The sequence below is a fragment of the Thunnus albacares genome, chromosome 4 (assembly GCF_914725855.1).
Source record: "Thunnus albacares chromosome 4, fThuAlb1.1, whole genome shotgun sequence".
NCBI classification, from domain to species: Eukaryota; Metazoa; Chordata; class Actinopteri; order Scombriformes; family Scombridae; genus Thunnus; species Thunnus albacares.
Window position 1 is genome coordinate 17,978,353 of NC_058109.1, and position 22,096 is coordinate 18,000,448.

A 22,096-nucleotide genomic window follows, 5' to 3' on the forward strand; every position below is an offset into this window, starting at 1 on the left:
ACCAATTCTTCCCCAGAAAGTCCAATTATCTACAAAGCGCACGTCATTTGCTGGACACCACCTCGACAGTCGGCGGATATTAGAGCTGAAACAATTAATCAATTAGTTGATGGACAGAAAATCAATTAGCAAACAATCTAATTCACTTAATTATTCAAGTCATTTATTAAGAGAGAGATTGAAATAAACAACCTGTATCTTTCTTGGCCATTATTAGTGATTCTTTCTTCTCATATTACATATCCCTATTTTAGAAGACATATTGCATATGGAAGCGACAACAGTCAGAACCAAACTTTGTCAAACTATCAATATTGAGGTATTGAGTCATTAATATTGTGATGGCAAAGCAAAATTTATTTATATAGCACATTTTATTCTGATGGAGATTCAATATGCATCACATTCAAAAACCAGAACACATAAAGACACACACTAAAAAAGCTTATACATATATGTAGATCATACACACATACACATGCAAACACGGCAAAGCAGAACAATCAGACACCTCTAACAAAATAAAACTAATCAAATGCACAGGAAAACAAGACGGTTTTCAATCTGCTAAACACTGTTGATGTTGGCACATCCAATACAATCTGGCAAGGTATTCCACCAGCTGGGACCACAGAAACCGAAAGCTGCTTCACCAATTTTTGTTTTAACGCTAGGGACAACTAGAAGGCCTGAGCCAGAAGACTTCTGATAGGTTCATAGAGGTCAGAGAAACACCATGGAGCAAGGCCGTCAATTCTGAAGCTAACCAGTAGTCAATGGAGAGATCTAAGAACAGGTATGATGTGATCAAATGATGTGTTCCTTCTGGATTCTGGCAGCTGCATTTTGGATTAACTGTAGTCTGTCCACAGTCTTTTTAGGGAGACCAGTGAGGAGTGAATTGCAATAGTCCAACTGAAAAGAAATAAATGCATGTGTAAGTTTTTATAATAAAATGTAGTCAGCAATGACTCCCAGATTTCTGACCTGTGTAGTATTGTCAGGGAAAAGGAGGCCAGAAGAGAACATACTTCCTGCTGCAGAGGTTAAACTGGAGGAAATTGTGGGACATCCAAGTGTTTATGTCTTTGATACATTCAGCCAGTGACTTAACAGGGTTGACGTAACAGGGGACAGGGACATTAGATATTTAACTTTGTCGGCTATAATATTGTAGTTTGCAATAATTCTCAGTCTCTAACATGTTCTGTTGTCTACCATAATCAGAGCTGGCTTTCAACAGTATTGACTTAAGTGGCACCTCTTAAACCTGCCATAGCCTGATGCACAACAACTTGATGGAATGTAACCAGAGTTTAGTGATGGACTCTTCCCAGCTCTGCTTCAAAAGCCTTTTGTTATGCCCATCGTCTTTTTTTCCCAAGCCGGCAATTAGGATAGCAGTGGGTCCTAGTTCTTTTGCACAGCCAAGTCCTGATCTAAGTTAAAATAATTGGCGTAATGATCTCAGCTCATTAGAGTCCAAGCCTCAGGATGCCATTATGTCCCCACATCGGGAACGCCAGAGAATGCTCTCAAATAGGAGAACTAGTATTTGGTGTCTAAATAGTGAGACACTGTCCATTGATATTTGCAGTGAGAAGGATTTTCAAAAGTGCTGCTGACAGAGGATAAGTGTCAGCATGGCTAGTCTCATCCTCTGTTCTCGGTTTTCTCACTTTTACCTCTTTTAATCACTTCCTCTGGAGAAACAAAAGACCTCAACAAGGACTTGAGTTGTTCCAGAGATGGTTGCCATGGATACAGGGCAGGAGCAGCATTATCTGTTCCTTCAAACGGCTAACACATATTCTGGGCCCCCTCACTAAACCTTTCTCCTCCACAAGCCTCTTCACAGTTTCAAAGCCAAGGGGGTTCTCTGACCCAGTGTACCCACTTCACCTCTCCTCTGCAGCTCTCTTCTCCTCCTCTCCCCTGTTTGTGTCCAACTTTTGACAGAGGGGGGTAATGGGGCAGGATCATGTAGTTTTCTGTCAAAGCTGATATTCATATCCCATCTATATTCCCAGTAAGCAATCCGGGTCAGGGTTTGTGGTCCTTGAGACACGGAATATCTAAATAAAACACTGGATGACAAGTGGAATGGTGAAATGACACACGTCTGCCCATCTTCAGGGACCCATGTTTGGGTCACAACATGATAAAAGCTGTGTGAATGGCACCTAGAGGAGGGGCTGGTCAGGAAGTATGTATCAGTTTGATTGCTTGTCTTTGTGGAGAGTGATGAAATAGTAGAAAATCTTTCTAATATTTGCCCTTTCAGAAAGTCATAGCGAAACATTTAAAATGTAAGCCTCACTGAATTTGAGCCTGGATAGAAAATACTTTGTATGCTGGTGAAGATATAGTTTCCCTTTCTTTCCCTATTGCCTTACCAAAACCAATTCAGACAAACTGCAACATAGCCACGAAGACGTGGGTCCTTGAGTTGAATTTCTGAACTCTGCTTCAGATGCACTGTCAGTGTATTGAAGAAACATTAGAGGATGACACACTTGTGTCTTGATGAGTGCCGCGAGGCAAAACAAAGATTGTGGACAAAGGGATGTTTTTTTGGCGGTGTCTTTTTGTTCTGGACTCCTCTACATGGAGCCCTATGATGATTAATAAATCCACTTGGCTGAGACCTCCCACTATGAACCCCCCAAAACATCCAAAGTGTCAAAAATATCCTCATGTGTAAAGTTTCCAAAATGGACCTGTATCAGGGTATTTAAAATCCAGCACCAATAAACTTGTTTTGTTTTAGTATTTAAAAAGTGTTTGACATATTATCTTTTAGTTTTGCCAGCTCCACTGAAAACCTTAGAGTTAGACTCTTCTCATGAAACTAGTGACAATCAGTCACTGTTATTGATTTGGTGTGGTGAGAAGATGTTTATTTGGGCATTGCAGGCATTTGATGGAGATCATCTTTCTTTCTGTGGAGCTTTGTTGTATCTGTCCTTAATAATCTTCACTCATCATCCAAAGTTTTACTGGAGAAACAAGGTATAGTTTACCTCTCATCACTTAGATATCAGTGTTGATACTATGTGCATCATGTGTACAGCAAAGACTGATCACATTTTCACTAGTAGTATGTTTGTTGCTTCATGCTTGACAGCAATGTCATCACATGGGAGAAAAGTCAACATCCAAAAACTGATTGTTTACCCAAGAAATTTTACAGAGCTTCACATGAGGTGAAGAAAACAGCAAGAGATATAAAATGCATGCATATGATATAGGCTTGGAAGATGCTTCTGAGTCACAGTAAATGTAGTGTTTATTTTCCAAGAACCCACCTCAAATTGACAATAGTGTACCAGGGAGTAGAGCTGAAAACTGATCTGTATTTCTGTGGTGTGTGTTGAAAACTTTGTATGTGTTGTTGTGTGTAAAATTTTCCTTGTCTGCAGTGCACAGTGGACACCACACTTCTACTCTTTACTGGCCTTGCATGTTTAGGAAGAGAGAAGAAAATAGGCTTTCTCAGACACACTGGCTGTGCTTGAAGCATAGCATTGATAGGTTTATGAACAAACTGGACCAATCCAGCTTATACACAAGCCTTCAGTGGTGCTCAGCTCAGCACAGTGGGGAGAAAGTCTTGAATGTCCCAGGAGTATTAATTTGTAAAGTGTCTCCTTTTTTCTCTCTTTTTCTAATGGGCACCAGGGTTCTCAGAATGGAGGAAGGAGCAATAATTGCTGTGCTGCCAAATGCTCCAATTAGAGCTCTGATTAATGAGCATATTTTCTCTTTAACTTTGGCACCTGGCTGACATCACAAAAGTTGAAGGGTTTTTTTTTTGCAAACATCCCATTGTTTTTTATGTAGCCTATGCTATGCAGTATTCATAAAATTGCCTTACATTACACACCCAAGTGTGTATGACTCACTAGTCTTCAGGGACAGAGGGATTTTAGAAATGTTGATGGTAGGTGGCATTTCAGGATTTTTTCTTCTGGGAGTTTGAGTGGCATATGTCAAGATAATGCACAATGTAGTGTTTTTGTTCAATCAGTTTCTATATAAAACGCTAAATCATTGTGTGAACATTATATCTGTCTCTCTGTCTGTCTGTCTGTCACATCCATTCTTTGTTATCTGTCTTAGTATTTTTTCATTTGATCCTTGTTTCAAGGTGCCTGGACCTCAGTGCCGCTATGCTGTTGGCAGTATTCTGAGTGAGGGAGAAGACAAGGCCAATGAGGAGCTTCTAAACTGCTATGAGACATCTGGCTTTAAGGTTTTTTCCTTTCCTGAAGTCACACACGTGGTCACTACCTCGTTCCCCCATAGGACATTTTTCTCTGTCCTCTTGGGAGTAAGAAGAGTCTACCCACGACTAGACCACTACATCAAGGTATTAGCATTTTTGGACTCTTTTCAACCTTCATCAATCACCATAATAAATGGTATAATAATAAAAAATAATATATATTTTAAGTAAACACTAATGATAACCTTAAAATGGGAGTGGGGATGGCTTTATCCCTATGTAAACTAAATGTATGGGTAAAGGAAAACAGAATGAATCATTGTGCATGACAGTGAAGCATACTGTGTACTGTACAGCATCCTATCAGCCTTAAGCTCATCACATACATGTCCCATGGGCCTCAGTGTTCTCACAAAGGCTCTTGGCTGCACATTGAGTCAGCGCACAAAGCACCATCAAAACACTTAATATACATACATATATATATATATATATATATATATATATATATATATATATATATATATATATGTATATGTAAAGTGGGCTTCCAGTGTTTCTATTTTGACTCAATTCCTGACCATCAATAAAATATTTAACATTTTTGAACATTATTTCTGAATAATATTATCCATTGGAAATGTGACTAGGTGAAATAAATAAGCACAGCTGTATTTTTGTGGTAGGAAAACAGGAATGAAAATGTGCAAGCATGTGTATGTATGATAGAATGACTCATTGCCAAGTCTGAGATGGGCTTACGTCAAGCACAGGCAAGTAAATGATCAATATCTAACCCCATGATCGTCACATGCACGTCTGAGTCATATTGTGTGTTTTCAGGCAGTATCAAAGTTAAAATGTATTTTATGAAAAGCTGAGCATGACGAGTCTTTGCTTTACACTTTCTTAGGCCTTCTTTGTGGCATCCCCTGGAGGGTTGGGAGGTGTGTTAGGTGGTACAGAAGGAAGAGATTTATTGTTGGAAAGGTGATAGAGATGTGGAGTGAACTGGAAGACAAAAGAGAAGAAATAAGAACAATCCAAGCTCCTTTTAACACTTTTATGATGAATGATCTCACAGAGCGCTACTTGGGGGATGCTGGGAAAGTGAGTCATTGTGATGCAGAGAGTTTTTTGGATATGGTTTAATTATGCGGTGTGCTAAAACAGGTGGCAACACCACAGGTTGTCTCAATCACTCTGCTTCTGCTGGAGGAATGTGTTTGCGTGTCCTGTCTGGCCGACTCAACCATCTGCTTGGATGCTGTTTAAACCTGGCTCTGCTCCAGTGGCACTTAGCCTGTCTGAGAGGTCAACTTACACAGTCATCAAACTGGACCTCAATCTTCTTCACCAACAATATTAAATCATCTTTTGATCTTTGTTTCTACACTTGCTGCATAGAATTTACTGTTCTTTCAAGTCTTAACAGTTGTAGTCGTTGTGTAGCTCTGTAGGAGACGCATTATATAGACTAAATCATTAACCTTCTCAAAAAATCTGTACCTCAAATACAGATACTGCACCTAACCCTCATGAAGTAATGTGTACAAGTCGTTTGTCTTTCTTTTTGTCATTTCATATGAAAATTAGTGGTTAAATATAGGCCTTGGGCCTAGTTAAATAAAATTTGGAGTTCTAGATCTTGGATTTCTGCCTTAGACAACACATTTTATTCATAGCCATCAAACCCACGGAGAGAGAATTGATTCCAAATTCTGTCATTATGTTTAGGGGTACAGGAAGTCCATTCCATTTAAATTTAAGTAACATGAATGACATCTTTGGGTGTAACTCGCAGGTTGGACAGTAGTTCAGTGCAGGTGGAGTTTGCAGCTGTTTCTCTTCTGACTCTACAATACATTTGCAGTCCAGTGGTATTGCACTGTGGCATTTTGTTATTAAAAGAGAGACATATAGTTATTTAAATACAGCTCTAACATCAGCACAACAGCGAGGTTATTATCCCCGTGTGGTCTCAAACCTCACTGTGTAACATCTGAGTCAATTTTGTTGGGAAAATTCACACTGATCACAGAATTCACCTAGACTGAACCTTTACACTGATAACCTGGTTCTCCGAGAGGCATCATTCCTCTATGAAGGCTGAAAATTTAATCCTAATAATATTACTGAATACATTCATATCAACATTCAAAAAGTGACAACCAAAATATTTTGGCAAGCAATTCCAGACATTTCCCACCTATCCAACAGACTAAACCAAATCACCATTTTGAGATTATTTAGCATCTAAAACAGCCACATTTATTATCTGAATCAAGGGAAATTGTCCCCATTTCATGCTCCCAGCCAGCTAACCAGAGCCCACACTGAAAACTAATCAACACTATATCTGAAATTCAAATAAAAATATAAAACTATATAAAAACTAGTAAAACTATTTACTGAAGAACATTTACATGCTTGCACCTAAAAAATTGCAGTCAAAACATTTGAGTCAGTTAAAATGCCTTAACATGTCAAGTCTTTGTAGCCTTTTCAATGTGTCTGTATGGAAGTAAATGCTAAATATGAAGGATTTGAAGTGTTAGTGGAAGTTGATGAGTTCAGATTTCAGTGGAATTTGAAAGGGTTGAAGTCAGTTTAAGATTACATGTTGAAAGCAGTTGAAGAGTCCGTTAAAATGAAATTGCTGAAAGGAGTTGGAGCCTCAGTTGGTCAGTTGCCTACTTGTAAGGCTAATTCCCTGTAAACATTATAAACTAATTCTTAAATGCTACAACATTTGACTTCCTTATAAATAGTTCACCAGTGTATGAAATTCAACAACATTTAAACAAAAATTTGGGTCACATTTAACAAAACCAGCCTAACAGCACAGTCAGTCAGCTCTAAATGGGTTTCTATTACTGAATAAAGCATGCTGTTGTTGGCTGACACTTTGAATATCCCATGTGGTGAGACCTTTTCAAACAAGCTCATCAGCATTTAGCAGACCTGGCTTATCATGGCAAAATGATTTCTGTCTGTCAGACACTTTGAGTTGCTGCCCCATGGTCAAGCCTGATATTTGCCTAGTCAGACCATCGATCGGCTGCTGTGTTTTTCTTCTGTGCCTTGGCTTTTTGGAGGTGGGCTGCATTACAGACGTCTTGGCATCTTGAGATTTGATTCGAGCACAGTGGCCAGGCCTTCAGACCGGATTGGGGACCAGGGTGGGAGGATAATATTGCTGACATTCACAGAGATCTAAAGGTTTGTGAAAGGCAGACGATGGAACATTTGTTTGCTTGAGGGCACTAAAGTTTCTTGCCAGCACAGAGGTTCTGGTCTGAATATAAAGCAAGTTTGCCTTTGTTCCTTAGAAATGTCCTTTTTTTAGCAACTGACACACATGGTAAAGTGATCATGAAGTCTTCCTCAGCAAGACAGAGAACAAAGTCTCATAAGGTGATGCCTCTCGCAATTCTTATTAGTGTCGTCTACATGGGCAAGAGTGATGCAGAGCAGTGCACAGATGCTAGTCCGCAGGGCCTATTAGATGTGCAGACTTTTAGCTAACTGTGACGTTCATTCAGAAAGGTCAGAAAAGGTCATGGGCTTTATATGCTGGACAAAGTAATGGAGGCAGTGTCATGTGCTGGAAGATTTTACAAGGGAATCCTGGTTCAGTTGTTTAAATTCTGATTAGATAATTAATTCTGATTCTAATTTATAATTTTTTAAATATTGTTATCAAGAAGGAGTGGGACCTATCCATCTAAACATTCTACCATCAGTAGGATTAGGCTTAATATAGGGGAGAAAATACATTTAAATTCAAAGCACATGCATGCAAAGAATCATGCTGAACTTTTTGAGTTGTATTTAAATATTTAAAGGTTTTTGTGAAGTCTTACTTTTCCATCCACAAAATTACAATCTTTCATGAGCTGCTTTCTGAAAAGAACTCCTAAAATGTCCAACCTGAATATATATTCTTCATTTACAGTCAAAAATATTTTTGTTGCACACCAGCATCTTTCTTTCATTGACCACATTTTGTCTTTATTTCAACCCACAGAAGCCCGACTCAACATTAAATTAAACATGCACATTGGCTTAAATGAAACTACAAATAATAGAAATCATGTAATTGCATACACAAACTTGCAAATATGAAAACAATTTAATGCTGTAAAATTGTTTGATCCACACTTAGCCCAATCAACCCAACTAATATTTTTTGGGATCAGTGGTTAGTCCTATCTAAATTATCATCATTTATTTAAAAATTCAGCCTGATTCACTGTTAAGGTACAGACCGGTTGGATTTCCTGTCTTTTTATTTCATTCATTTTTTTTTCTCTTTAATGCTATTTCCAATCAGGTAAAACACATTTATGCTGTTTTCCTTTATAAAATCCTGTTAGTCCATCTATAATTTCTCTGCTCTGTGAATCATTTATCAGGTATCGCACCTCTTAAATATCCCAATTATCCTTTGTAATCCTTTCTTCCCATTCCCTCCTGATGTCTTGTAATCACAAACAACAGGCATTGTTTGCACTGTTTGGATAATTCTGTGAATAAAGTTAAAATGGAGAATACATACTCAATTCATGTTTATGCAATGAAAATGGTGGGTGAAACAATTTTTTAATGGATTTGCTAAAACTTAAGACCCCATAAATTTTATTAGCAGATGTTTGATGGTGAGAAAAAATTAGTTTTCGTGAAATGTAATCAAATCAATATCCCTGGCACATGATTTTATTTTAGCCACTTAATTGCATTAATGTACAAACTCATTGTGCCTCAAGAATATTGCAATACAACCCTGCAAGCTCACTCTTCCCACAGAAGGCTCTGTGGAGTTTGCCCGTCAAATGTTCAAACATAACTTTCATCTTCCAGCAGCTGGGAATCTACCGTTAGTGTTAAATGTCACATCTACATATGATTGATCTGATTTAAACTTTATTCTCTGTTACACTGTCGCTCTGAATCAGGATCAGGCAGCCGGGTGTGATTACAATTTAAGAAGGGTAGTTATTTTTAGATACGGGACAAATTGTTTTGTGCCAGTGGCCATCTTAAAGTATCAATCACTAAGCAAATGCTTAAAAGATGTATGCTGTCTTCTTTGATGTTATTAGTCTGTGATTGTGCATTGTTAAATTTGCTCCCCCGTCCTGTAGCTTGCAAATATAAAATACAGTTTCACTTTATACAGTATATTGAAAATATGTAAAAGAAGATGACTAGATGTAGCTCTGTAATTAATAACCATTGTGGAGCTATAGTGACTTTACTGAACTCTCTCAAAATGAGATACAAAGCTCTCATGGTATTATATCTTATTAGCCGTTGGCTACAGGAGGATTGCAATAACCCCAATCCCTCAGGAGTGGAGCGAGTCAAATGTTCAGATGTTTACAAAAATGAAAATGTATTCCTTGCAATCCGAAACACCCTAAAACTACTTTGACATCATTCTGCAGAGTTGAACCTGCTCCTGACATATTTGTGATTGGATGATTTAGCAAAACAAAGTTCAGTAGTCTCCTAGAAATAGAAGATTTTGCTCTATTAGGTCTACATATATTGCATTCATAAACTCCTTCCAACACCTGGTCAGTTTTTATATCTGTGATGTGTGTGTTCTGCTACAAAGGAGATGAGAACACATGGACATTCATTCTCTTATGTCGGCTAAAATATTCCAACAACTTGGTCATGTCTTTGTTGAGATAGACATGCAAATTAAATGAATTTGCTCCAGTGTCCTCTTGAGGGATTTTCTGAAAAGCAATCCAAGAGGCAATTTTGAACCATTCAAGTATGAGTCCGACAACAGGGTGGGGGCACGTAACCAAGGTGCGGGGGTTTGGGACCTCAGTGAGTGAACTAAAGAAAATGGGAAAGATAAAGAAGAGGCTTAGGACTCAACTGCTTTACTCAGCTCAGTGACTTTCAAATAGTCCTTGTTCATTTGTCAGGGCTGAATAAGTCTATGTAAAGAGTGTTGTTGCTTGAGTGACACCTGGATTGTTCGTACCGGCAGTGACTACTGTCACTCATTACGTCCTCAGCCCCTTTGAACGACATTTTTCTCCCTCAGGGATTTTAAATGAAATCTAGACTATACTAGACTAGGCTGTAGAGATGCTATGTTCCATTATCCCTTCCTCTAAGTGAGAGAATAAGACTGAGAAAATGCCTGAAAAGACTGTTGTACTATTGAGGACACACCATTGTAGTTCTACTGTCTAGATTATCAAAAGGAACGCTTGACAAAGCAAAACAGAAAAGAGATGAAATGCAGTATTAATGTGAGTGGTTCATTGGATATTGACACAGAAATAAAGGAAAAGAAATGAAGGGAAAGTAAACTGCCAGGGAGGGGAGGGTTGTATGCCTCTGATTGAGTGGTATCCTCCATAATCTTACAGATTACTGTCATTAACACACAGGCTACAGGAAGCGGTCAAACGTCACTATCCCCTGAATTACAGGTTCTGCGCTGCTGCTGAGTGCTAGTGTTGGCTTTGCAGTGCCCCTTGAGCCACACTTTTAAGTATTTTTACAGATGTACCTAAGAAAAGAGCTGGCATGGTGCCGGCAAATGGCAATTTCAATGCAAAGGTTACTTTTTCAATCTCTCTGACATCCAAAATTCTTTGTACCTGAGTGAAAATCCCATTTTTACTTTTCAGTTTCTCCCTATGTGCAGAAAAAACTGCAATGTCAATACATTTAGAAGGTCATGTTATCTGTAAGAAAGAAAGTCTCATTGCCTTGCAGCCACTCAAAGCCCGCTGTCATTATCAACCATCAGGTCAATATTAGATACTACCTTTGAAGTCATTTTACTTACAACAGCCTAAGTTGGTAGTGTCCCTTGAGCATTTAGCACCAAAATACATTTTGGCTCCTAATTCTTAAAAGCTGTTGTGTGTACCAAATGATGTGTGTTATTTTTCTGGTGTATTTATTTGCTACATTTCCTCCTCTGCTGCAACACATATCTGCTGTATATGTCGTCTTCATATTCACTGAACCGTGAGGATTTAAGCGTGAACATGCCTCAGTACATGTGACAAGAAAGGTACCAAAATGACAACTGGGCTGTAAAAGAAGACAATTCTGTACAATTCTGTATCTCAGCAGCTAGAATCACTAACATTATTTTTAGTGTTGTAAATACAGACACAGACAGTAAAATGTGTTTGGTAATGTTTATTTACATGCACAAAGTTGTAATAATTGCAGACGTTTCATGTCAATTTAATAGTTTTTGTGTGTCTTATAGGTATGTCATACAAATTTATGTTGAATATTTGTAAAATGATACGTTTTTAGACTTTGCCAACACTTGTATGAGGAAAAAGCCTTAAACTTAATTGTGACCACCTTTGACAATTGACACAGTGCAGTTACTGTAAAGATGTAATACATGTAGCTTGTTAAGACTGTCCTATAATCATCTCTGTCACATTTGCTTGTCTTGTAGATCTCCAAAGACCAAGATTTTCTGACTTTTAAATAAAACAAAGTATAGATCAAATAGATGGCTTTTGTAAAGTAGGGCTCATAAAGAATTCCACCACTGTCTAAATCCAAAAGTTATATAATATATAGTATAATCTGAATTGTAAAAATTTGAAAAAAACATGTACAAACTTGCCTTTAGAAGACATTGACTATGTTTTCTGGGGGGTGATTCAGTGTCAGTTTTGTGAAAATTGAACTAACAGAGGGAATACAGATCCTGCTAATTTATCAAAATATCAGATACCAGATCCTCTATATAGACTTGTGGGCATTTGCCTGAAAACACCTGGATTAATGTGTCATAATACTCCATTTACATGGAGACATGTGGGCGATGTAGCCTTTAATCTCTCTGACACAGTTGCAGTTGTTCTCTTAATCAAGAAAAAAAATACTGAAACTTAGTTATTAATTAGTTGCCATATTATTGTCCTTGCATTATTATTATAATGACAGTTATTAACAAACCTTTTTATGTCAACATGAACATGTCAACTCACAGCTTTTGCCAGCTATTGGTAGTGTTTGTGATGAAAATATCAAGCTTGTGGTATTTCAGATCAATTGACAACTTTACAACGAGCAGATTTTTCCTTGTCTTGTCCTTTTGTTTATTTTGCTTTGATTTTGTTTTGCTAAGGGCTGAATAGAAACAGCTAGAGGTGGGTTTAGTGCTGCTGTTTGTCTTGCCCACCCAGAAATGACTAGAAAATACTTAATATATTGAGAAAACAGCCCTGTTTTCAGATTATCTGAATCCATTACAATGGTGGGGAACACTTATCTACCACTTTGTTCCTGTCCTCTTCACTGCTGACAGTGGTGTTCACTTCCTTTTGCCTTTCTCCTCAGGAGACGAGGGGCCATTGTTGAGACAGAGGTTGTTATTTGCATCCGTTGCAGTGCTCAGAATAATCATTTGTTGGCTGTTTTCCTCTAGAGAAAAAAATCCCTGTTTTTCCATCCTCACTCCCCGTGGGCAGTAGGTCTTCACATTTCTACATAATTTTTTCACTGTCTTTGTCTCATCTAGGCTGATTTGTTCCCTCAAAAGTACAGTAGGTACAATTCCTCTTGTGATTTGCAGTCATTATTTGCTTCTTTCAGACACAGTCAAACACTGCGAAATTTTAATAGTTTTCATTTATTCCCTTAGGACACTTTGTAAAATATTATTCTCACAACATGCGTACCTGCATGTCTGTACAGTTGAAGCCCACCTGGAAATAAATTGGGGTTATTGTAAATTCTGACAAATTGAAATTCAGAAATTCTGTCAATCATTGCTTAAATGTAGAGTAAGTTTTCACTACATTTTTACAAAATATTTGTCACATGCACCTATACAATATTTTGAACATGATGAAAGTTTAATATAATCTCAACTATTGTAACTAACTAGTTGACATTTCCTCTTACGTTAGTGTCGGTGGAGTTACTCAGAAAAACCATAATTTATTGTAATCCTAAAAGTGTAATGAGGTTACTTTCTTCCTTACTCAACAAGAAAATGATTCCTGTTGCTTATTATTTCACATTTACGTGTCTTTTTAAAAGTCATGCCAATCCCAATTTGTCATTTGTATCTTGTACAGAATCTGGACCATCTGAAAGACTGTCAGTCTACCTCAGAAATGAGCAGTATTTCCTCCATTATGCAGTCCGATAGCATTTCTCTGTGTGTTACCGCTGCGCACCACATCTAGCCTGTTTAACATAAGAGATTAATTATTATCACCATTATCTGTGAGCAAGGTTCTAGGCATGTTCTCTGTTTGACAGGCTCCTTGTCCGTCGCTGTGGAGAGGGGATCCTTATCTGGACACTTACAGTTTTATTTTTCTCTCTTTCATATCTTTGTAATTTGCACATTTGGTTTTAGACTGTTAATCGAACAAAACAAGCAAGCTGAAGGCATCATTTTGGCCTCTGGGAGATAATGATGGGAATAGCTAGTGGCGTGGCTCTAGGGCTAGCAATGTCTGTCAGTCAGTCCACCACTTTAGTTCAGACTAAAAGAAATATTGAATGAAATGCCATGAAATATAAAAAAATGAAGTGGATGTGATTCATCAACAACACCTGGGGAAAAAGCATGTCTTATTTCTTTGTGTGCAGGGAGCTAATGGATCCTCTGTAGAGCCACGACTGGTAGCTTGTGCATAGGTTTTCTTTGTGTCAGGCATGACTTTGGTTATTCTCCTTCTACAGTACCAGCACTTTTCTCCTTGTTTAAAGCATCCCTCTGGTGCCTAAACGTATTCACTATATTTGTTATCCTGCCCCAGAGTGCCTCTTTATGTGCTGGTAAAATATCTCTTCTTTGCAACAGAGAGCTCTTTGGTGTTGTCTCCTCCGCTCCACACTGGAGAGGAATTTTCTCTTCTTTTTTCTTATTATTAAATTGAACTGCTTGTGAGGGAAAATGCAGGAGAAAGTCTTATTCTAACATATTAATTGCTTATTCAAAACAGCTTTGAAAATCATTCCGTAACAAAAAAAAACCTCTTATTCACGTATCATGTTTTCTTATATGAACAAATCCCATGAAAAGACCACATTATCACAATTAATTTATCATACTAACAAGTACTGTCCGTGTAGCCCAAGTCAGATATACAGTAGTTTATTCATCTGTGCCATAGACCTCCATTGTTGTCTAAAAACTATTAAAAACACATCAGTGAGCCACCCTGTTCCATTGGGTGACATGTTCCTTCATTGCAATCAACATGAGCACTGTACATTCCTGTAAGTCAATCCCACATACTCTGTCTTGCTGCTGTAAATACCTCATAATGCACTAAGTACGCAGCGGAAAACTGTTCCCAACTAATGGACTATTTATTTCTGTTTGCTAAAAACTACAGTGTAGTAACTTGGGCTATCACACCACAAGTTTATTGACAGAAAGTCAACAAGTGTCTGTGATTTGGACATGCTGTGGGTATGTTGCATTGTGGAAGAGGCTTTGAAGACTTGGGGTTGCTATAATAATTAAAATGTTCAAATGCACTTTAGCCATGATTTGCACGTGCTAATTTTCATGCCCTATTTTAGTCCTTATCTCGCACATGTTGAACTGATGGCACCTGCAGTTGCTTTTGCCCTGAATTTTGGAAAACATGTGCATCAACATGCACAATAATATTTGTTTTTAGATGTTGTTATTGTGAACCATTATTATGTCAGTGGCATGGAACAATTTAGAGTATAATGCCTTGAGCCCATCTCAAATATTTATCTCTGACATACACAAAGCTTAAATATTGTACTCTTGTACTTGAGAACACAAGCTGTGTTTACATGGCTAATAACTTATAATAACCATACAATCATCATATGCACTGCCCCTGTTCGCCTATGTGTTAAGCTGTTATCAGGTTTATCACACCTGTATTCACACATTGTGTCGTAAGTGTCTTATCTGGAAATATCTACAGAAATGATTCTTCGGCAATCTGTATATTTCTTTGAACTGTTGAATTGCACTCTAATAATTGAATGATAGCCATTATTGCACCTTTGAACACATTAACTGTTATTTTACTCTAATTACCATCAAAATCACACTACGTAACTGATTTAATTAAGTAATTTGACTGGAATTACAAACACAAGTAGCACTCCAACCATGAAATCCATTTTCTTTTTAGCTTTTTTTTGGCGCTGCTAAGTTGTTTCCTAGGCCAGCCCCCTGATTGATAAGGAAGAAATAAGTGAACCGCCACCTTAATCTGCTTTTATCAGGAATAAGGTTATAGTATGTGCTTATAAATATCTAGTCCCTAATATGACAAGTGTACTATCCAACTAAAGCAGTAAACATTTGTATCGAATAGTAGAATTATATATTTATGCATATATGTGATGAATTGGTATAGAGCTTTCATGACTTTCCAGAGGAAAAAAAGTAATTTATCAAGCCAGAATGTAGGCTAAGTGTATAGCTGTGTTTTACCAGGGGGAACCAGAAATCTTGTTTTAGTGCTCTAAAAATACCCTGTACAGTTTAATTTATTTATCCATGAGCACATGCGATGTATTTGCACCGGGGCCCCGTGCAGGTGTCGTTCCCCAGGCTAGGAACCTGGAAAGAGGACACTAGCACATCCTCTCCTTCATGTAGACTATCTATCCTTCACCAGTTCCCTCAGGACCTGCTGCAGAGTGGCTAGAAATACACTACTAGCATAGAGGTGCAGAGGTGATTAAAGGACTGTGTGTGTGTGTGTGTGTGTGTGTGTGCGTGTGTGTGCACGTGATGTTTTTGGTAATCCCCTACACTGAAACGCATTTCATTCATTTTTAATCCTGTGTTGATGCAGATTTACCCTCACATTTTTTCAGTATAACAAAGCGCCATAATTACTAGGTTCACTTAGCCGTGACACGTAAATTAGTTCAATAATTAGGCTTTCTATAACCCACTGATTTCTCTTCCATGGTACCTTTGCATGGTTCCCAGCAAAACAGTGTTGGCATGGGCTGATGTGTAATTGAAAAACTCAAATAAGGATGGGATATTGCTGTTCTGTCATATTTGGACTCATTTTTGAAACTTATTGATGGTAATGGTCGGGATCATCTATAGTCTATAGTCATATGAGTGATTTACCCTGCATTTACAGTTATGGTTGGTAAGGGTGGACTTCAGTGACATGAGATGCCTCCTAAGACCAGAAAACAAGCATACAGTGACATAAAGCAAAGATGGATATATCCAGTTCTGCCTCAGTTTTTCTGAATTTAATCAAAGTAAGGTGAGGTTATGTTCTGTTGGCACATGTAATTTCCCATGTCTATTCCCTTAATAATGTTATAATGTAATAATGTTTTCATGCCAGAGAAACATAGTCAAAGATAAGAGTGACAGGTAAGAATATTTCTGTGCTGTAGAGGATGTGAAGAAAAAAATGACCTTACTATAACCCAGATACTCTGTACTGCCTTAAGTGTTCTCTTGGGTCCCTGTGGTCCTGATACAACAGGAGAAGAGTATGGAGAAAATCAAACAAAAATCAATAGCACACCATCCACAATCCCCTACCCAATTACAAAAGCCTACCGTGCACAGTTTGTCTCAGTGATTCCACAGCTGGTCTAATTATTTGCCTGCACTGTGTCCCAGGTCAGGATGCAGAGAAACTGACCTTAAGGCTCACTGGGTTAGGTTTTTGTTTGAACTCACCCAGCACTGACCATAAGAAATGGTCTCCATTTTTGATAAAGTTGTCCACAGGTCTCACAAAAAAATCTTACTGAAACATTTAAATTTAAGGCATTAAAAGGCCTTAAATATAGTGAAATGTAGTTTTGGATTACATTTAAAAGGTATTGATTTTCTTTATTTTTCTTATTGTCAAAAATCCCATGAAAAGACCAAAGCTAACAATGAATTGATCCTACTAACAAGTAGTTCCTGTGTAGCCCGTGTAAGCTCTATATGTCTTATTCCTCTGTGCCATTCAGCTCCATTTTTCCCAAAAACACATTAATGAGCCACAGCATTGAACTGGGACATTTTCCTTGAATGATTCAATGAACACAGGCAATCAATCCCACATATACCGTCCTGCTGTTGTAAATACTCACTAACATATATTAATCTGCCCTCTGAAAATAGTCTGTAAATGCAGTATTTAATACTATTCAAGTAGTAATCTTTACTAAAAATCTATGGTGTCCAGCTGTTTGAGGAAATTAAAGTGTATAAAAAGTGCAAAAAGTATTAAAGTGTGACCTGAAGATTTACATTCAGTAGGAACCAATGGGCTTGGGGCGGGAAGTCAGAATACTATAGTAAACAATTACAGTCTAAACTGGCCATGGTTCCATTTATCAGCACTCTAAACCAGTCTGCCATGTAAATACTACTTATTTTATGCAAAAATACCCATTTTGTATTAATCCACATCAAGTGCTGGGTCAAGATTTAGGCATCATCTGTAATTCTTCCATTTCAGCAGGGTGCTCCTTTGAACACAATAGACAGTCAAAGTATTGCCATGCCGCTGGGCTACCCTCTGGTAACAATGTATTTTGCACATAGTTTATTTAATCTACCTTTCTTTTGTACAGCTGAGGCCTGATGTTAGTGGTACCATGGTCATATTCTTTGCTAAATGTCTATTTACTCCTATATTTACTATTGAAATGTTAAAACAAAAGCTTTAACAATGATTTTTAGGCATTAAACTGGTGATTGTTGAATACTAAAAACCTTTATCTTGGTCATGTCATTATTTATATTTTAAGCTAGGTTAACACTTCTTATTTAAAAGATTACCCATATTTATTGACTTTTGGAGAACTTTCAACTTGTGAATCAATAAAAACATCCAGTTCTGCTGAGAGCACACATGGGGAGAATGGATCTTCATGCTGAATATTAATCCATTCAGAATGAATTAGCATTTACTATTCCTTTTTTTCTTCACTCACTTGTCTGGCCATCACTGTTGGTCTGAAAAAGTCAGAAGTACTCACCCCTCCAAAGAGCTTTTAAAAAAAAAAAAAAAAAATTCTCCTTAATGAAAAGAACATTTGAAACTTTTATGTGCTAATGCAGCTTCTGCCTTCTGCTTTTACTAGGAATTCATTTTAGGTGTGATTCATTTCAAGTACAACAACAACGAAGAGAACACATGAAAAACCTTGACATAATCTGTCACAAGGGCAGATGCAAAGATGAGTCATTCAGGTTTGGGCAGAAACTTGATACTTTTATAAAAGCATAGAAGTTTGTAAGAGTAAAATAAGGCAACAAACAGAAACAGAATGTCAGTGACTTATAAGTGCATCAGTCCCAAAATCATCAGTATGAAGTTTACTGAGTCTGCAGCCATGCTCTGTGAGGCTATAGTTTGACACAGTTGCACTTTGAACTGAAGAGTCTGATGGAAATGCCATTAGTTTTAATAAACCAATGTATTGGACAAATTGAAATTTAGGCCTAATGATAGTGGTAGATGAAACATCTGGGGATTACTTACAATTCCTTCTGGGGGGAGCATGAATGTCCAGACATACCAGATTTCATTGACAATCTATCTAATAATTATTGAGCTATTTCACTTATAGCCACAAACGTAAAAGTCATCATGGAGATCACTGAAGTCAGTAGGATTCATCCTCTTGCTCACTATATAATTGACAAAAAGCTGTAAGTAAGTGGTTCCAAAACTGCTTATATTCAAGTCTTGACACAAGAGTGCATTAGCTTAAAACATGGATGCCTGAGCAGAGGACCCTGATAAGTTGTTTTGTCCTATTTCCAGTTTTGTTTACAATTTGAGAAAGCCAAAATATGTCTTTAAACCTGAATTGTCTATTACCATCTTGCAGGACACATTAGGTCCTGTTATTGCTTTGCACTTCCACATAATTGCTGAGGTTTAAGGGGCTGTTTTGCAGGACCCGTTGTCCCCTAATTTCCATTACAAATAATGATTTTCTCGTAATTTTTCCACTTTCGACAGTGTAAATAATAATGTACCTATGACACTAGACCTCGGTCAGGACCCCATAAACACTGTGAAGCAATTTCAAAATTGTTGTTAGGAATGCCAGTATAACCTAATTTGTTCTGATTCGTCAGAAAATAATGTCTTTAAGTCTTTACAGACAGTTGTAAAGCAAACAGATGTTTACTTTCTTCCTCCCTCAAAGAACTGTAGGCTGTTCAATGTCCTTCAGCAAACATTCCTGGATATTTATGAAAACAAGGACTAAAGCTGTTCAGAGAGCAAAGAGTGGCCCCTTTATGTTAGGTACCTCATATTCAGTTTTAGTTAAGTGTTTCTATTACAGATAAGGGCTAAATGCAATGCTTTAAATTGCCCACCCTTACTCTGCTCTCCAGGTGTATGATACTTGTGTGCTTGGATCTTTTCAGTGTACCATTAGACTGTTGAGTCTTATCTTACCTGCAGTACTGTATTTGTGAGCTCATTTTTCATCATTTGCTTGTTTTGTAGCTAACACCAACAGCAAAATCAAATTTCTTGGGCTCCCATTCTACTCTAGAAAATGAAAGCAAAGATAAATCTGACAAATCGGAATTTACCAGTGAAATATTAATGCTGAGCCCCTCTATATAGCTATTGTACTAACAGTGTGTCTGAACTATTCCTCTTTTTTTACATTTGATCATTTATTGATAGGATCTGAATTGCAAAATTAAACTTGTGTGTGTATGTCTGCGTACATGCGTGCAAATCAATATGCAATATGCAGCAGTCTATGACTGACTCCAGTTGATGAGCCAAGCCAGTAAGGATACACAGATGTTTCTGAGGGAGAAATGCACCAATAATTGATGTAGCTGAAATCACTGAAACTGACAACGTTGTTCCTGCAGACAGCAGCAGGAGGAATGTCACTGCTGTCATAATTGGGCTGAGAGACAGATGGTGAGGGAGATGATAGGATAGAGTCTGAAAAGAAGTCAGCTGTCTCCTATAAAGAAACTATCTTATTTGTGCGTGTCTTTTCAGTCCGCAAGCTTGATTATCACATCCTACGTGTGCAACATTCCTGTTGTTCCACTAAACACTAACCTACCTGTCACCACTTCCCCTTTTCTTGAAACTAGAACGTCAGCAAAGGGTACAGGGACTCAGTACACCCAGGATCTGTCAAGAAAAAAGAATAATCTGAACATTTTCAACTCTTGGAGAGATGTCATGAAGTGTGAGGAATGATTTATGGTCTCAAACACTCGGGCTAATATAGATCAAGTCGACGATGAAACCCAGGGTTCTGAGAAGGAGTGTGAGTGAAATGTGTGAATACAGAGGTACTCATTACCATAATTTATTAGCCTCAAATTTTCCTAATTCTCCTCCTCTCATTTTAATGTGGCCATGCCACACCAAATTTTAATTACAGCATGAGACTCCCAATCCATGTCCTTTCTCATCATAAGAAAATGATTGCTTGTGATTTAGTCTCATGTAGAATATCACATCAAATAATGATCTACATCTAGTTTATTTAATCGTCAAATTCCATTAGACGGCAACAAATCTGATGCACTTTGGCAGCAATAAAGTGGATAAATGGTCAAATGAAAACTGACACACATTTCAGTAAATTAAAACAATTTTACTTTGAATAATTGATCATGTTGAGATACCGCACTGTGGCTGCAATGTGTTTTCAAGTATTGCTCGACATTTAGCATATGCCAAAAGGGTGAAAGTAACAGACATTGGCTGTGCATGAGTGGAATAAGAAAACCTGGTGTGTGAAAGGTTAATGAGCTTGGAGAAGTGGAGTGGTCTCTGTCATGTGAGACTCCCTGCTTTCTAGAGAAGTGAGGCCAGTAATAGAAGAAAAAACAGCAATTTTAACAGAGTCAGCATGAAGTGTTGAGGCTTCATGTTCCTAAAGACAGGTTGTAGGGATCTAAGATGTGTGAAGGTGTGAGGACAGAAGAAAGGGGTTCATGTGTGTTCACAGGTGGAGTGATGACTTTCCCACATATGACATCAAATCATTTCCTCTCGACTGTAACACAGGCTTGTGGGATTATTGGCACGTCTGCTCTTGTAGTATACTGTTGTGTTTCTTATGTCCATGTACATGTATGTGTGTGTAAATACACATGTTAATAAGTGTTGATGGGACTCATTTTAACATTTGCAGCATTAACTTAGCACCTTCAGAGTTAAATTAACACTGACTGATTTTTTTTATATTCACACATTTTACAGGCATACTTTCAATCAACAGTTGTTGACAACAAGTAGATTTGGAAATTAGGCTAAATGGGGCACTTGTATGTACTGTACTAAACAAGCCAAAACAGTCAGTGGTTTTAAAGGAGACATAGATATAGATACTTCTTTTTTTTTTTTACTCTCACCAACTTAAACATCTCTTCCAGGAAAGGAGGCTGTGTGCACACCCGTTCCTTGAGATCTACAGAGAAGGTCTGATCCAGTTCATGGCCCCTTTGGCTCGGCAGGGAGATTTCTATGTGCCTGAAGTCCGACAGGCAGAAAGAAGGCTGTCAGAACAAGAGGAATCATATAGTGACACAGACATCTCAGGTATGTGTACTGCATGCTGTACTGCATTAATACATAGATTTTTTTTGATACTTAAAGGTGAACCTAGTGGGACTTAAAGCACTTTTAAGCTATAGTACACCAGACCACAGACTGTGTTACTGCAGGAAAATAGATGCAATTTAGCACCTCTAAATAACCACTATTATATGATTGCAAATCAAGCTTAGACTTCATGGATGTTGGCTTTTCACTCCCGTGACTGAAGTTGAACCTGTCATTCAAATATGGTGCATAAGCAGGCCAACAAATGCCACTTTTCATTTGGACGTTTGCACAGTAATTACAT

At 37.8% G+C, this 22,096-nt stretch overlaps 1 protein-coding gene across 1 annotated transcript in view; it reads left to right on the top strand.

Moving 5' to 3' along the window:
* Window positions 1-22,096, top strand: part of LOC122980070 (testis-expressed protein 264 homolog) — a 34,859-nt gene that overhangs the window by 5,946 nt on the left and 6,817 nt on the right. Inside the window, exons 2-3 of the mRNA XM_044347773.1 lie at window positions 4,151-4,372; window positions 21,624-21,789. Coding sequence (XP_044203708.1) covers window positions 4,151-4,372; window positions 21,624-21,789 — 388 coding nt within the window. The remainder of the gene's footprint in view (window positions 1-4,150; window positions 4,373-21,623; window positions 21,790-22,096) is intronic.